The sequence below is a fragment of the Anas acuta genome, chromosome 3, assembly GCF_963932015.1.
Source record: "Anas acuta chromosome 3, bAnaAcu1.1, whole genome shotgun sequence".
NCBI lineage: Eukaryota > Metazoa > Chordata > Aves > Anseriformes > Anatidae > Anas > Anas acuta.
The window spans coordinates 114,756,328-114,773,905 of NC_088981.1; the positions used below are offsets into that span (position 1 = coordinate 114,756,328).

General features: G+C 42.8%; 1 protein-coding gene across 1 annotated transcript; it reads left to right on the forward strand.

Moving 5' to 3' along the window:
• Positions 1-14,292: 14,292 nt before the first annotated feature.
• IL17A (interleukin 17A) lies at positions 14,293-17,212 on the forward strand. The gene is made up of 3 exons (XM_068678854.1): positions 14,293-14,446; positions 15,020-15,264; positions 15,985-17,212. Exons 1-3 carry the CDS (start codon positions 14,354-14,356, stop codon positions 16,220-16,222), a joined length of 576 nt encoding a protein of 191 aa, XP_068534955.1. The 5' UTR covers positions 14,293-14,353; the 3' UTR covers positions 16,223-17,212.
• The last annotated feature ends 366 nt before the right edge of the window (positions 17,213-17,578 follow it).

Here is a 17,578-nt window from a genome sequence, read left to right on the forward strand (position 1 = left end):
ATCATGAACAACGACTGTGTCATCACTGACAGCTCATGGATCTGAACTCCCACGTGGTCGCAGATGCCACATTTCACAGCCCTAAATCCTTCCAGCTTTCCTAGCGCTTCACACAAGCTGTTCGCAGTTTGAAACCGTCCCTGGAGATGAGTCAAAAGGGGATTTTTATCGTAATCCATGACAACCCTTCTGAAGGATTAAATCCGTACGCCCTGCCCTCAGCTAGATGCCAGTCCAAACACCTGCCTGGCCAATGCAGGGGACGTTAAGACTAGCTTCTGTCCCCAGGTGTCCCCAGGCCACTTGCCAGCAGATGCTACCAGTCCTGAGCTGAGTGGCAGCTCAAGCATCAACAAGAAAGACATCAGCAGGGACTAGGACCAAAAAAAAAAAAAAACAACTCAAGGAAAGGAACAAGTCCAGCATCCTGCAACGTGCCCCATTGCTGCCCTCTTGTCCAAGGCCAGCAAGTCGCCGAGATTGTGGCTGTGGGTGACCAATGCTGGGGTGGGGAAATCCCAGAGGGATCATGGCCAGGGGTGACACACACCAATGTGGGGACAGTCCTGACAGACTGTGGCCGTAGGGGACTCATGATGGGGCAGGGACATCCCTGAGGGATTCACCAAAGGGATCAGGAGGACCAAATGCACCCACCCGTTCCCTGCAGGAGCCGTTCCTCCAGGTGTTCAGGAAGGAGACATCCGCAGGCTGAGCCCATCTCTGCTCAGCATCTTCTCCCCAAAATCTGCCTGTGCACCCTTGTTTCCATCACCTACACCTTCACTCAGGTTTTCCAGGCATGTGCAAAGCAGCAATAGTCCATTTTTATAGATTTCTCTCTCTTTCTTTCTTTCTTTCTTTCTTTCTTTCTTTCTTTCTTTCTTTCTTTCTTTCTTTCTTTCTTTCTTTCTTTCTTTCTTTCTTTTTCTTTCTTTCTTTTTCTTCCTTTTTCTTCCTTTTTCTTTCTCTCTCTTTCTCTCTTTCTTTCTCTCTTTCTCTCTCTCTCTCTTTCTCTCTCTTTCTTTCTTTTCCTCCCTTCCTTCCTTCCTTGCTTCCTTCCTTCCTCCCTTGCTTCCTTCCTTCCTTCCTTCCTTTTTTTTCCCTCCCATGTGGATGCCTTTTGTTTTCCAGTTTACCAGTTTTGTTTTCAGACTTAAGATTTTTGTTTGATTGATTGTTTCCTCTTTAATCATTCTTAATTGGTTGCACTATGTGTGGAATGGGATTCTCCCAGCACCTCGAAGATTATGGATTTTGCAAGTAAATAATTTAATAAATAGTTTTGTTTGTTTGTTTTGTTTAAAATTTAAAAAATAAAAATTTTAAATTAAAAATATATATATATTACTTGGTTTTTTGTCTTTTTTTCCCCTGAAGGGAATCCAGAATTTTAGGATAAAAAATCTATTTTCATTCCATGCTAAATTATCTCATGAAAAGACATAAAAATGCTTTATTTTGTTTTGTTTTGCAGTGAATCTGTGAGTCATTTCAGTTCCCCCAGAAATCTTTCACAAAGCAAAAAATAGCATTGACAATCGACCTGAATGTGGTTCAGCATTCTTCGCCCTGCAGTAAGCACAGCAGGACAATATCTCACTTGCTTCTCCGCTGTGTATGAGACTTACATAGCGTAGCATTCAGCCCTGGCACCGGGACAGAGGGTGCTGTAGTCTGCAGCGTTTTCACACATGTCATAGGCATGATGTGACTGTCAGCACGTCTCATTTGGCTTCATCCCTGTTACTGTGATTTTTTTTCCACTGACTTAAGTGAAAAGATTCTTCCACTGCTTTTTTTTTTTTTTTTTGGCCAAACAATTATGAGATAACCGGGAGCAATGATGAGTAAATTCAAAAAATAATAATAATTCTTAGAAATTAGCAGGTTCCTTTGTATTCAGAAAGTGCAAAAGTGACCCATTTCTGTTTACTGCAGACTCTTGAAAATCCAAACCTTTTTAGAAACAGCCTGTAGCGATTCTCTGTGAAGCAAATTCCCTGTTCACAGTAAATGAAAACACGGTGCAAATGCACCTTGAAAATATTCTACAAAATATTCATGGACGTAAAATAAAACACAGTTTTATAGGGCATTAATTGTCACAACTGACAATTTTCAGGAAGCGTTTCATTCATGCCAGAAAGCCATTTTTTAAATTAAATATATATTTGTGCATATCCGTATGGAAAAATTCATAATGGAGGACTTGTAGGCCTCTTGTAATCCACTTCATCACCTTAAAAACCACACACTTAGCACCTAAAAGTTCCCAAATATTATTGCCAAGGAGGTTGCAAATGGTGGAACCACTTTCAGTGTTTGCTTTCCAGAGGGAAGAGCATCACCATCCTCCCTTTCTGCTCATGATTTTGCCAAGATGAGAGGGACCAAGATCCACAAGGGACTCTTGACCAATCACTGTCTACATGTGCTTGCCTCAACCATATTCTTCCAGGACAAGAGAGCATGAAAACCAGTTTAAAACATCCTTTTCTCTCCTTTGGGGGAAGACAGGTTGCCTGAATGCCTGCAGAGAGCTTCTGTCAATCTCTCGCTAAAAAGAAAGAAAGAAAATAAGAAAAACAAGCAATCACCCCACCATCTGATAAATATTTTACTTTGCCTGATGTAACTTTATATGGTAAAGCCTTGCTTGAATCCTGTGCACACAGTCTTCAGATTGGGATGATGAGACATCTGAGTACTTTGCCTGCTAGTCTCCTTCCGCTTGTCTAGCATAAATCGCTTATCAGTCATCAGCTTCGCTGCACCACAAAGCTTGGTGATGTCTGGCATCTTCTGCATTGCTGCGTTGAAGGCTGAATTCCATCTCCCAAACATCAGGGGAAGCAGCATAGGTGTGTGTAGTGGGGATACTCCTCCGCAAGGATGTGCAAAGGCTTTTTTTTTTTTTCCAGGCTTTGCAGTGGGGTAGGAACCAGCAAGAGGATTTCTCTCCTTTGCTGGAAGCGTAAGCACGTTTCCATTTAATATTTAGGTCTTCACAGTAATGGAAAGAAAAGGAAAGCACACCAAAAATGAGGGTAAATCCAGCGATGGTAGAAGAGCAGTTAGCAAATCCTTAACTGATTGTATTAAGGGAAAGCACAGTTTTCCTACAGTTGTGAATACAGCTCCTGTATATTTATACACCCTACTCGAAGCTCAGCACATTGTCTGTACAGGCAATAGGAAGAGCAATCAGAAAATCCACCTCTAATCTCCTATAAATAAATAAATATTTTTTTTAAATAAATATTGCTCCTGTCCCATTTGGCTTGTTCCCCCTAATGCAATGGTTTTCTCTCTTCCTGATTGTGTATATCTTATTTCAAGATTTAATATCTCAAGGGACTTAATTTCTAGTATTGGCACTTTTAAAGGGTGCAGAGCTTCTGTGGTGAACATTAGATGCAAAGATTCAGTTCCTGGACTGCTATCACAATAATCATATGGTCATAATTACGTGAACAAATTCTTTATCCCACAGAGCATCACTTCATCAGTTTTTCTGCCTGTGTGGTAGTACAATGGATAAAATGGGTATTTGAATCCTGTGCTAAGGAACTCTGTCCAAATGAATGCATGACCAGCCTGTACAAACAAGCATGCTATTACATCTTACAAAGAAAGTGAAAACATTGCACAAATACAGCTTATGATGCTTATGAAACTGAAAATTGTATTTAGGATTCTAGTTTGGTGTCAGTCATTCAAACTCTGTACAGATTGGCTTGTTTACTTCAGGTTGTGGCCCTTATTACCTATTTTTCTCCATAGTCTTAATTCAGAATTCTCACTTGGTTGATTTCAAACGAGAGTGTCTCATGCCCTGTCCTCCCCAAACATTTTAACCATTGCCTGTAATCCATCACTGCTTCCCAAAGCTTCAGTGGAAGAGAAAGCAGACATTTCTTGTTTCCCAGAGAAGCAACCAGGAAGCAAAGACCAAAATATTTTTCTCCTAGTCCATTTTTGTTCTGTGCTGCCTCATGGCTTCTTTCACCAACTGGCCCATGAGCAACAAGGAAGGTTTAAGAGTAACATTTCTGAGAACTGCGGCCACAGCTCCTTGGCTAGGAGTCTTGTTAAACGCAGCTACAAATAAATCTCCACTCTGGCAGAACTGCTTGAAATAGCTTTTGCAACTAAATTATCTGATGAAACAAATTATCTGATCAAGCCTCTTGCACGCAAAAAGAATTTGCATCCTTTCCATTTGTGACTGTCTGCCATGGATATGGTTCGGATGAACTACTATTGGTTAAGGTTTTTTCCATATCTTCTCATGTTGATATGGTATTGACACTGGTTGCTTAAAGCCCACTTCACCTTTACCGGTTGAGGGAGAGTTTGGCCATGGAAACATTAAAAGAACCACAAGTGCCAAAGACCTGACTCGTGTGATGCATGCTACAGTCACTGTGGGATCCTGAGACACACACAAGTCTTGCAGTGGGTGGGAGCATGAAACACGGCTGATATGGGGCTGTGGGTGGGTGGTTTAAGGGAGTGGACTGTACAACCAAGGTTGATCGTATTATCGTACTCGCCCAAAGTCAGAGAGTAAACTGTAGTACTCGTCTTCACCCAGACATCTTTATTCTCACACAGGATGAGGTGATCTGACCATTGGTTATATCCTGGGATCCACAGACTCTTCGTTCCTGTAAACCTTTGTTTTTACCCTGTGGTCCAGGATCATGCACATTTGGATAGGCACATCTGCTTTGGGCTCAAAGGCATCTGAAGAGAAAAAAGTCCCTGACTCTTGCTGTTCGCCAGGTTTTGGTACCAGCTTTCTCATCCCATTATCCATTTTGTAGCTAATTTGTTAGCTGTCATAGAATCACAGAATGGTTTGGGTTGGAAGGGACCTTAAAGAGTTCCAACCCCCCTGCCATGGGCACGGCCACCTCCCACTAGATTATGTTGCTCAAAGCCCCATCCAGCCTGGCTTTGAACACCTCCAGGGATGAGGCATAGCTTCATAGCTTCTCTAGGCAATCTGTGCCAGTGCCTCACCACCCTCATAGTAAAGAATTTATTCCTTAAATCTAACCTAGGCCTACCCTTTTTTAGTTTAAAGCCATAACCCCTTGTCCTATCACTACACTCCCCAACGAGTCCCTCCCCAGCTTTTTCTGTAGCTCTCTTTAGGTATTAGAAGGCTGCTGTAAGGTCTCCCCCAGAGCCTTCTCTTCCCCAGGCTGAACAACCTCAACTCCCTCAGCCTGTCTTCATAGGAGAGGTGCTCCAGCCCCTTGATCATCTCTGTGGCCCTCCTCTGGACGTGTTCTAATACTTCCATGTCCTTCTCGTTCTGGAGGCCTCAGAGCTGTCATTCCTTGCCTATTCTTTGCAGAGGAAAATTAAGAGAGGAAGACCTGCAAACCAGAAATGGAGAATGGATTATGGCCTTCAGCATCAGCAGAGAAGCTGTTGTAGAAGGAGTAAATGATCGTGCAGGACTGCACGTTGGTTGAAATACAGACCAAGCTGGGTTCAGCATCGTCAGTTCATCCACCTATTCAGTTTGCCCCTGTCACCATGTCACCACCACAAAAAGGAGCAGGCTTGGTTAACAGGCATCCTTAGGGTTAAGATAGGGCTGTGGGCTTCTGTCACCCACCCACTGACCTCTACCCCACCACTGCGAGAGCGCACGTCTCAGAGGCAGAGACATTCAGCAGTGGTTATTCTCTGAAACCTCTGCCTGGGATAGTTCTGGAAACTGCACTGCAGTGTCGTCAATATTTGCATATGTTTGGGAAAATGATTAATCTTCTTTTCTTATGAAAAAAAAAAAAAAAAAAAAGAGTCAACTCAAGCCCTAGCTAAGTGAAAGGGCCTGAAAATTAGGAGGAACCCTATTGCATATTTGCGACTTGCATCAAAACCACTCTGAGTCACTTCTTTAATACTTTTTGAATTATGACACTTTCTTGCACACCAAATGTCATGGTCAGGAGTCATTTCTCTGTGGGAAAAAAAAAAAAAAAAAAAAAAATGAAGCTTGATTTTTTTAAAATAAGATGGTGAATGACTTGAGTTCTTTGGATTTTAGCCAGTGGCAGGCAAATGGCCACAGAGGAATTGATACTGCAGCCTGTCTTATCAAACCTGCCTGGCAGCCCTGAGTATAAGCCCTGATATACATGTACATAAGTGCACAGGTGATAAAACTCATTTTTTGAAGGGACCTGATTTGGTTTGAAAGATGTGGGTGGTGGAGAACAAGCTGGTGGCTAAGCAGCTGCTGGCTAAAGGCTGGTGTTTTAGCATGTAGCACCAACCTCTTTAATGTTCTCCATGCATGAGTCCCTTTTCTAGAAGGATGCAGGTCTTGAATGGCCAAAACCTCTGCCAAAACCATGAGCTGGGGGAGGAAAGTCCCCACACTGCTTTCATGGGCACCCTGTGCTCGATAACTGTTCTGTGATTCTGTCATGTTGTGTGTGGCCATGACGCTTCCTGCTCCCCCAAGGCAGATCCCAAACCTCACTGTCATTTTCATGGCCCAGGGTAACACTGAGTGCCTCGTGAAGATGAGAACTGAGATCACAGGGAGACTGCTCGTGTCCAACAATGTTCCCTCATCCTTCCTCCACTTCAATTCCCATCCAGTCCCAGATTTCAGGGACATATGCTCATTTCTGTTGAGCTTTCTCTACGGCCCTCAAAAAGGCCTTCCACCTTCCCAAAGGTGTAAGCTTCACCGAAAGCGTATGTAGAACAGTGCCTCCTTCTTTACAATATCTGGTCAAGGACTTTTTCCAATGCAACACAGGGAAAATAAGAAAGGGAGGAAATGATGGGAACCAGACTGGGTCAGTTGTACTAATTGATAAGGAAAGGGACACGAAGTGGGAATGTTGGTTCAGGCAAGGCTGCCTGAGTGAGGATTCTGGATCAGAATGATTAGAAGTAAAGGGGGAACAATAAGCAAAATTCTGAGACACAGACCTGACAAAACAAAACTGGAGACGACGACAAGAAGCAAACCTCCCAGTCATGCTGGTTGATGAGCTATTAAATTGCAGGCATCGCTTTGAGGAGGATCAACCTGGATTTTGCAGGTGATAAGGTGTGAGACAAGGGTTCCTGGGCAGGAATAGTGCAGAAGCTGCCGAGCTCTGGGGTGTGCAGGGGAAGGGGGAGCAGGAGGAACAAATGGGGGATAGGGAGAAAAGGGTATAAAAGGGCCGGTTGTGTGTAAAATGGAGCCAGTCAGTACACTTATTTGGCTGAGCCCTGCGCCTGATCACCACACTCTGTGCAATCTTCTTATATTTCCTCATTAAATCTTTTCTTAACTCTATCTGCTTATTTGTACTGCCTCTCCTGTGTGTGTGTGTGCTGAAGGACGGCGTGCTAGGACTGGTGAGACCTGTGGGTGTGCGTGAGTGAATTTAGGGCCTGCTATCGGAGTCAGGCCAGGAGTGCAGGCCCTGAGGTTACTTTGGTGCCAGCTGCTGGAGCCAGCAGGGCCTGCTACCCCCCGCCATGGGACAGGAGCTGTGTGTGCCCCCAAACCAGGGGGACCAGCATGAGGGAGGCAAGGCTGGGCTCCACACTGGCACTGGAGCAGGGCTCTGGTCACTGAGTGTCTCTGTGTGCCCCACGCAGGGTGTGTGGGGTGTGGGTGTATTCACTGGAGAGTTCTCCAGTTTGGCTATGGTAAGGCTAAATTTCATCTTCATAAGGTGTTTGAGACCTTGAAAAGAGGAATTTCTGCATCCAGTACTCTGATATCTCCTCTTTGCATCAACTGAGTATAAATGAATATATGGATGACTCTGTGCACTGTTGCATTCCCCATTTGCTGTCCTGTTGAAGATGGTACACAAACATATAACCACAGCCTGTGCCCACAAATGAGAAGCTTCTATTTGCAACTTTAAACGGATAAAAACTGTTAAAACAACACTATATATATATATATATTTATTTTTTTTTTGTGAAATGTTTGCCACAGATTTTCAATTTTGGAATGAGTGTTCAAATGCATCTAGACCTCATTTACTGCCAAATAAGTTAGAGAAGCAGTTGTAGCTGGAGATAAAAAAAAAAAAAAAAAAAAAAATGCTGACAAATCTGCAGCTGGCAACTGGTTTTGAGATAAGGATAAATACACCAGTGACCTCCTGACAAACTTCAGAATTTATTTCACTTCAGATAAATTTTAATTACAATGGTCCCAAGAAGGATGAAGAAAGATTATCCAAAGAGTAGGATATAGACTGCCTGGAAATGGGGACTGCCTGAGAACATGTGGTCCTCAGCAAGCAGGTGAATTTCTCAGTGGTGCAGTTGTGAAGAGATGGTTTGTACCAGCTCCCTGCCTTTCAGATCGTCTGTGAGCATCAGGAAATTAAAACTCTGCATGGAAGATTTCGTTGGGCTTGGAGGAGCACACTGCAAGAGAGGGGTGGGTCAAGCCTAGATCCTCCTATGCAGAGCAAGAAAAGCTCTTGAAAGCCTGGCCCAAGAGGGAACAGCAAAAGCACAGCTTGTCCCTGTACACTCCAGGGATGGGAAATAAATGTCTCAACCTGCAGCATCTGAAATCTGAGGTCCCTGAGGTGGACATTTGGGAGTTTTTTAATGGGGTGGTGCTGAGGATGCAGAGGGCATAGTGCTGGAGTGCTATGGGGCAGCAGAGGGGACCTTAACCCCTTCTCCCCCTGCTTGCTGCTGTTCATTAGGGCCAAGGTGTGGGCGAGACACAGGATGCGAGCAGATAACACAGCAAACAGAGAATTTCAAAATGAGTTAATTGTATAAACCATTCTGCCAGCCTGAATATGAGCCAGTTTCTGCTTAAAAGGGTTTTTTTTGTGTTTTTTTTTTAACACATACAGTTTATAATTGGATGTGAACCGTATTGCCACAGGATGTCTTAGAGGCCACAAAAATAAAGCACTGATAGAGAGCTTAGATTTTTAATTGATAACAAATCTATTTGGTCATTTACATCACTGATAACCACAAAAACAAATACGTGAGAGGACACATGAAATCAAGTGATCGACGGAGATCTTTGCCACCTCTGGAGACCTGAGATCAGCCAGATTCCCTCTCATCAGGCAGTCACTACATTTTTCAGACCTTCTTTTTGTGCCTTCTGTGTCAGCTAGGTTTGAGGAGGGCTCCTAAATGGACTCTTACCAATTTCTCACAAAGGTGTTTTTGTTTTTTTTCTTTCCAAAGCTGTTTTACCCCACTGGCTGTAGCTCCACTATCACTGAATCCTTCCATTGGTACCTCTTGTTAGACATCATGCTGGTCTTTCAGTTCAAGCCTTGGTCCCACCTACTAGTTACCTTTAATAGATATTCCACCTTTATCAAGATTTCAGATCCATTGCACACTTGTTAGGTTTTCAGTCCACTCCTTTCATGCTTTCAACCTCAAAGGCCCAACCCTTTTTGAAGACCTGTCCATAAGCAACCTCACAGGCATCCCATTTCATTCTCCTTCGGCTCTCCAAAATCTCATGCTCAGTTCAGTTTGCCCTGCAGCACATTTCCTGATGTTTCTTCTCCTGAAGCCAAGCCTCCCGGATGAAGAACCATGATTTTTTTCCTTCTCTTTGCTGTAGCTCAAGGCCCTGATAAGTGAGGGAGGGTGCGGTTTCACAGTAGAGTTAAGCTGATCTAAAAGCTAAATGCCACAAAAAAAAGATGTACCTCCTTGCTTTTCTCAGCACAGTCCCATATTATTTCTTTTGTCCCCATCTTGGCATCCCCTGAGGGAACCCTCATCCCCAAGAGATCCAAAGCTACCAGAGGAAAAGTAAATCATACTCTCACTAAAGTGCATACAGACAAAGAAATACCATGTTGGCCAGGAAATACTGTCCCTTCCCTTAGGCATGAGTTGCTAATTTGGCCTCACTTTGCAGTGAAACTTTGGGTGCTACAATAAATCTAATAGTAATATTGCTGCTGATCTGGCTATGCGGAGCAGTTAGGGCCCTTCTTCACTTACCTGAACCACGTCGTAGTTATGTATTAATCATCTATTAATTACTACAGAGCAGGCTTCTCATTACTCACTAAGCCCAGCTCACATACCTGGAAGCCCTCTCTTTCCCCTGTCACTCCACACAGCAATCCAAAACCAAAGTGAGTGATCTGTTTCCTTTGAGTCACCTCCTTGAATACCGAGCATCTATTAGATCACGCTACAGATGTACCAACCACTGATGGCGACCACAGCTGATGAGGAACTCTGATATTGATTTAGATGTGCTTGAAGAATTTAGGTGTTTAATAGAGGGAAAAGGTTATCTTATCATCTTATCTCTTTTTTCTTTTTTTTTTTTTTCTGACAAGTCTCCTGTAAAGATCAAGGAGAGAGACAAAGGCGCAGTGATTCGAGAAGTTTGGAGGGGACTTCTACCTCTTTCTGAAACAACTGTCCATGCACAGCAAGAGTGCAATTAAATTAAACTGAAATTCAGCTTCAGTGTTGAATCAGGGTGCTCAGGACCTTGTTCCATCAAGTTCTGAGTCTTCCTCCAAAATCCACTGGCCTCAGACACCTTGTATTAAGTGGAGGAGTGTTGCCTTGACTTACAGGGATTTGTAAGAATATGTACTCAAGAGGTGTACCTGTAAATACACTCTCCATCAGGAAATATATATATATATATATTTGTATGTATAAATAGAAAAACTCCTTATTTTCCAAAGGAAATATAAAATTAACCACTTGTGATTGGGGAGAAAAAAAAAAAAAAAAAAAGTATTTGGGTGTATCTGCCTTTTCTCTTTTAATTTACAACAAGCTAAGAACTCTGCCCCTGACTCACACTGTGACTTTGAGGGGAGAAAGTGTCACCAAAGCCAATTTATTTGAATGCCTGAAGGATCTCAGCTGGGTAAAGTGCTGAAGTAACGACTTAATCTTTCACCAGAGCCCAGAGATGGGCTAGCTTTGATTTCAGAAGGCTTTAGATAACCTTTCACTCATTTCAGTAGGCTTTTTTTAGCATCCTAGTTTTCAGCTCTCCAATAAGTGTGGTTTCTGTGGCACTAATGTGTCGCTAATGTGGCACTAATTGCTTCTCGCTTGCTTCTAATAGGAAGTCACAGGGCACGCAGCTCTGTAATATCACAGTGCTTTCGGTGGCACCCGCCTGAAAGACCATACACATAGGTTATCAGAACAATTGCTGCATATGTCCTGAAACATCCTAATAGAAAAAACAGTTGCTGCATGTCCTGAAACATCCTAATAGAAAAAACACGCGATATAGTCCTTTTTGCATGTAGAACTGAAACTGTTTGTTAAGAGAGAACTAAATGTTAAAATAAAATAAACTCCATTAAATTCTAAACTCATGGGAAAAAATCATGCTTAGTTTTTCTTTTCACTCCAGATGAGGAATGATTGGAAAATAATTGTTTTAACCTGAAAAAAAAAAAAAAAAAAAGCTTAGAATCAGAAATGTGAGAGTTTCATTTGTATAATTCAGACATGCTGAGAACATTTCAAGATGTGTATTTTTTCCTAAAAGCCTCTCATCTTGCCTCTGACAATTGCAAATTTGTGCATTCGTGGCTCAGAACAAACCATGGAAAGTTTTTATTTGTATTTTTGTTTTTCACCATTTCAGTGAGCATTACGTCTGCTGTGTTTGAATGCTTAACTATTCACCTTTCAAGTGCTGAGGTAATGCAAACCACTGACACATTTAAAGTAGATAAGCCTGGATTTAGGGTCAGGCTGGTTGAACCTGACCTTCCGCTACCTTGCAGACTTTTGAAATCTTTCTTTCTTCTAAAATTGCAAATTTAACTGACCCAGTTTGAATGGATATTTCAGTAAAGAGCATTAGAGAAAACCCCTTCTGAGGGAACCTTTTCCGTTAACCTGTACTGCTCTAACTCTAAGAGGGAAACTGAATTGTACAAGTCACTCTTCAAACGTCAGCATCTTTTAAACAAGCTGATTTAGGTCATGGCTATTCCAGAAACTGCAAGGTAAATTTTACTCTCATTTGCATCCTCCTTTGGATTGCACAAGCTGGGAAAACTCAGACTCAGGAGTAAATATGAAGCACAGATAATTTGCAACGTTTTCATCTGCAAACAGGATGAAAACTAGAGCTGAGAAGAGGAGTGGGTCAGATCATTGAGTCTGTTACACCAAGTGTTACTGTAAGGTGCACATCCTAGCAACTTGTCACCCACTCTCAGAGCAAAACAATGAGAAATATTTCCTAAAGCAAAATGTTATATATTCGCCCTCTTCTTTCTGAGATGTAAGCCCTTTCTTCAAGAATCGCTCTGAAACTGAGCCTACAAACAGCATCAACACTTTTGTGTTCACTCATTACTGACTCTCCAAACAGCTTATTGAAAGCATCATCAGAGAACACGGTCATAGCTGATTTCTGCTATCTCACAGTCTGTCTAGATCAGCATCATTACCTGGGAAACTGCATCCTGACAGATTAGAGCCTCTCTCTCTCTCTGTACCAGGTTTTGCAGCACTCTGGGTGGACTGTCCTTCCTTGGGAAGCACTGAGTTGTCCTAATTAGCTACACTACACAGTATTTGCTGGGAAGAAGAAGGAAGATGACTCCATAACCTAGGGGCCAGGACATTTGCCTGGGAGGAAAACTCAAGTTCCAGGTTCCTACTGCAGTATGTGCTTCATGCTCACATTCTTCCTTTGCTGCTGACCGACACAAGTGTGAAGCTGTGAGCTCTGACCCAAGGATATTGAATGGTTACACAGGAACACCCAGCCCCAGAGCATCCCACACATCCCAGTGACCAAAATATTTGCTAGAGAGCTGTTAATTTAAATCCCCCAAAAGCTGAGGAGAGTTAACGCAGACATCCCTTTTTGCAGACATGGTCTCTTGAGTGTCAAGCCTATTGCTTTTAATGAGCATTCAGGGCTCATCAAGATATCTGCCTAAAAAAAAGATAAACAGAGGCAGTTGCTATCACAGAAGCTGTGATGAAGCTCAGGAAGGGACTCTCTCTGAAGCTGGTACTAAAGTATTAGGGTTTCCCTTTGTAAATTCCCAAAGCCAAGAGGAGGAACAACCTTGAAGCAGCCCAACATCTCCAAGACTGCAGCCCCCTGACAGCATCTTAGTGAAAATCTAGGAAAACGCAAACCCCTGGATGGGAGAAAGGGATCCTGCTTGTCACCATGTCAGTGGAATCCGTCCCCCTGAACACAGGGATTTAAACTTTGCATGTTTAAATACTAACAGGGTAGGGTACAGCTGCTGCACATTGGTCTTGTAGGATGGAGAAACAGCATGATCAGTGATCAATATCACCCAGAACACAGGGATGGGATGCAGGCAGTTGTGGGACTACACAATGAGAGGTATTTTAGCTCCTAATATTGTAGCATGGTATCACCTATCTACCACAATGCACCGTGGAGCAGATGGTTGCAGTTTCTTCCCTTTTTCCTGCCTACAAGAGGGTCAGTTTTCATCTCACAGCCTTCACAAGGTTTCTCTTGAACCCTAACCTGGGATCTGAGGGTTTAATTACATCCTTCACATTTCCCAGACTGCGGTCGTAGGATCACAGCCCTGTTGCATAGCACGAGATCATGAAGGGAAATGAAAATACAGCAATCTCAAAAGCAACTGAAAGCAGTGTTTTGGGCTTTGCTTCTCAGATGGAGAATGATCAAATTTGGAAACTCAGTGTCACAAAACATTTTGGTCAAATTTGTCATTTCAGAGGTGAGGTACATACAATCAACAAATATAACCTGATCCACGCTGAGAAAACTGAGAAAAATAAAATAAAATTTGAGAAGAAATCTGGGTTTTCAGACATCAAAACAGGTGATTGGGCATGATAAGTGTGGAGAGCAACTGGACAGGCACCAGCTGTCCTACATCTGCCCGCCTGAGAATAAAAAGACATTAGACTGGTGAAGCACCACATGGATCCAAGCCATCGGTGCCGGTGACAGCGGTGCTTTTGATACTTAGAGCATCTCGAGTTGAGTCCGTGAAGCACGTCGATGTGCATTTGAGTAGATGTCAACTGTAGTCCGAGTTCAAAATTGCATACTTTGCATCCACTCGCTGCAGCGTGCGTGACAACAGTTCAGTGGTTTTCTAACATCAACATGGAATTTTGTTACTACTTGAGTGACTTAGCTGAAGCAATGACATCACCAGCAGATCTCAGAAAAGGTAAGCCCATATCCTGTCTTCCACCTATGGAATTTATACACAGACACTTTTTAGTGTAAGGTCAGAAACCACAGTTAAGGTTGGGAAAAAAAAACACCTACTCCCCTTTAACTAGGACAGCACGAAAGCTCTTATAAAAAGACCAGCAGCAAATGCACCCAGCCACCTTCAGTTTGACAGAGCCCAGCACAAGCATCAGCTGCAGTAAGAAGAGGAAGATGTCTCCAACCCTTCGTGCTTCTCTGGTAAGAACTTGCCATGTGTTTTGTTTTCTCCTAATTTAATAGGGACATATTTAAATTCTTATAGCTGACTCTCAGGAATGGGGCACCAACCTTTAAAATGCTTGTTAAAATCACCAGTTATCAAAAAGAACTGAAACAGGAAGCTGCTGAATAGCACCAGCATGGGACAACAATGAGACTGTACATGTTTATTAGGGAGTGGAGCTACTGCCACATAAACCTAAGTCAAGATATAAATTGAAAACTCAGAGTGTCTTTTTGTTGCTATATTCTTTTTGGTATCTCTTATCTATATTATTTTTATAATTATTTTTTATATTTTTTTATAATTATTTTTTATAATTGAGATTTTGCATATCACCAAATTACAATTGAGTGAATACCGTATCTTTCAGCGCTGTAAGAATTAGCCCATGCAGAAATGGATGTGATATTTGGCATGCTTTCCCCTAATGCCCCCAACCCACAGCATGGACTTTAATACCAGCTAGGCTGACTGTTCCCAGCCCCACAGAAGAGCTGTGTTACAGCAGTTGTATGGCGTTGTGTCCTAAATAAACCGTTTGTCTTCAGTCCAGCTCTCTGCTGTTAGTGCTGCTGGCCATGCTGTCAGCCAGCAGTTCTGCCTACGGGAAGGTGATACGGCCCGGGCTCAAGCCGGAGAGCCTCTTCAAGCAAGCAGATGCTGGATGCCTGACCCAAAAAGATGCCAAATTCCCTCAAACTGTGAGAGTCAACATAAGCATCAGCAACATGAACCAGGATAACAAAGTGACTCTTGATATCAGCAAACGTTCGCTGTCTCCCTGGGATTACAGGTACGATCACTGTCCCTATTGTCTAGAAATGACTGCCCTGGTCAAGAGGGATGCAAAAGCTATGCCTGTATCTTTATTTTCTTTACTTCACTGTTGAGAGATTTGGGCAATATCTACAGACCTCTTTGAAGCTAATCAACACAGAAAGGAGGACAGAGCAAAAGTATGGTCTAGGCAGAAGACAAAGCAAATTACCTCTGTAATTTAATTATATTATGATGCATACTGGAGCAGATCTTATCATAAAACGTATTCTTTACCTAAGAGATGATCAAAAACCTTGGACGTCTGACATTGCACTAAAGTCAGTGGTGGTTTAATAACACCAGCATCAGGCCCTAAGAACGTTTTGTGTTCTGGGGGAAAGCTGAACATCTTTGGGTTTATCAGTCACTCCAGCATGTTGTGAAACTCAAGCCACTTCTAATCAGTCTTTCAAAGTCAGCACCTATTTGAAGCAAATCCTTTGCCAAGGCAGTTGCGCACAGTCCTCGCATGGATGACGTGCACTTAAAAAACCTGCAGTATGCACTTACTTATACCCTAATTATACTTAAAAAGCAGAAATAGCAGAGGCTCTACTGCCCTTCATAGGCAACCTTCCAGTGAGTAGAGGTTCCTAGGCTGGTTAGCCCATAATGATCCAGACTATCATGCCTCCAGAGATGCAGCAGCATTTCCACTGCAAATACTTCCCTATCCTTTCATGTCAACTTACAGGATCGATGAGGACCACAACCGCTTCCCCCAGGTGATTGCTGATGCTGAGTGCCGCTACTCCAGGTGTGTGAACTCAGCCGGGCAGCTGGACCACAGCCTCAACTCCATCCCCATCAATCAGGAGATCCTCGTCCTTCGCCGGGAGCTGAAAGGCTGCCACCACTCATACCGGCTGGAGAAGAAAATTATCACCGTGGGCTGCACTTGTGTCACCCCCTTGATCCAGCACCAGGCTTAAAGGGAGCCTGTGGTGCAAGAGCAAGGAGCCACAGCAGGAGGACTTCCTTGCCTAACAGCGATGAAAATCTCTGCAGAATGGAATCAAGCCATAACGATTAGCTAGATTCTCAGTTTTGTGCTTTTGGTTTGTTTGATTTGGGTTTTGTTTCAAATCCTTTTCCCTTTTAAAACTCTGAATTCAGAATCTGGATCCTTTCATGTGCTCCACTGAAGGAGTAACGGGAACTCTTTACACATCTTTAGTTAACACTTTGAAAAGTCTATTTATTTAATTCTATTTATGCTAGTGGAAAAAAAAAATAATATTGTGTCTGTTTATTTATCTTCATGCAATAAGAAGTTGTGGATGAACATCTCTGGAAGTGTTCAAGACCTGGCTGGATGGGGCTTTGGGCAGCCTGGTCTAGCAAGAGGAGTCCATGGCCACGGCAGGGGGGTTGGGAGTAGATGATCTTTGAAAGCTTTCCAACCCAAACCATTCTGTGATTCTATGATTCTATGCAATAAAAAAAAATCAGCCAAATAACTCTGTGGTATTCTCCTTCCTTTCTGAAGAAACCTTTTCTCATAAAGCAAGAAATCACTCCATTCCATTAGGACCATGTAACAGATTAGTATGAAACTAAAACCAAAAATTCTCATGATAACATCTAGCTCTGTTTCAGTAGACTATAAACCGTATAGAAGAGTTAGGGCTCGCATCGTTAACATCGTTTTAGCAATAGAGAAACTAAAGACACCTGGAGGGAAATGATTTACCGAATGGCACTACACAGATTGACAGAAAAAACAGACCAGCAAAAAAAAAAAAAAAAAAAAAAAAGCAAAGCGGGTCCCAGTTGTCTACCTCATTATGTGATTGGAAAGGAGTTTGCAAAGAAAGGTTCAACGTAACACTCTGAATGCTTCTTCAGTGGAAAGGAAACTCCCTCCCCCAAAATGGAGAATGCGTTTATACTGTGTTTAATGCTGGTTACTACCGGGTAGACAAGGAACGGGGCATGAGTCAGGTGGATAATTGAAGTAATTAGCTGCTGGTGAGAGAAAATGCTTAATGCTAACCGCAACTGCAGTTTCCTCCAGTCTTACGTCCTTCCAATGCTTTTGCTGTCAGTGCTTCGAAGTAGAGCTCACTGACACAGTACTTCTACCACAGCCGTGAGGTTGCTTACGTGGGTGGAAGTCTTACGCTGCAGGAATTTTGATTTAGATGCACCCAGATGAAGATGTTCCGTGTTTCAAATGGAAGGCTGGTTTGCAAAGACATGGGTGTTTTTTTTGCTGCCGCCTCAGGGATGTGTGACGTTGTCCGGCACCAACAAAACGCCATGGGCAAACGCAACAGAAAGTACAC

Bases quoted from the DNA above. Each gene is read 5' to 3' on its own strand.
- IL17A (XM_068678854.1), top strand. From the start codon at position 14,354: ATGCACCCAGCCACCTTCAGTTTGACAGAGCCCAGCACAAGCATCAGC. The intron at 14,447-15,019 runs GTAAGAACTTGC...GTTTGTCTTCAG, and splicing joins CAACCCTTCGTGCTTCTCTG to TCCAGCTCTCTGCTGTTAGT. The intron at 15,265-15,984 runs GTACGATCACTG...GTCAACTTACAG, and splicing joins CTGTCTCCCTGGGATTACAG to GATCGATGAGGACCACAACC.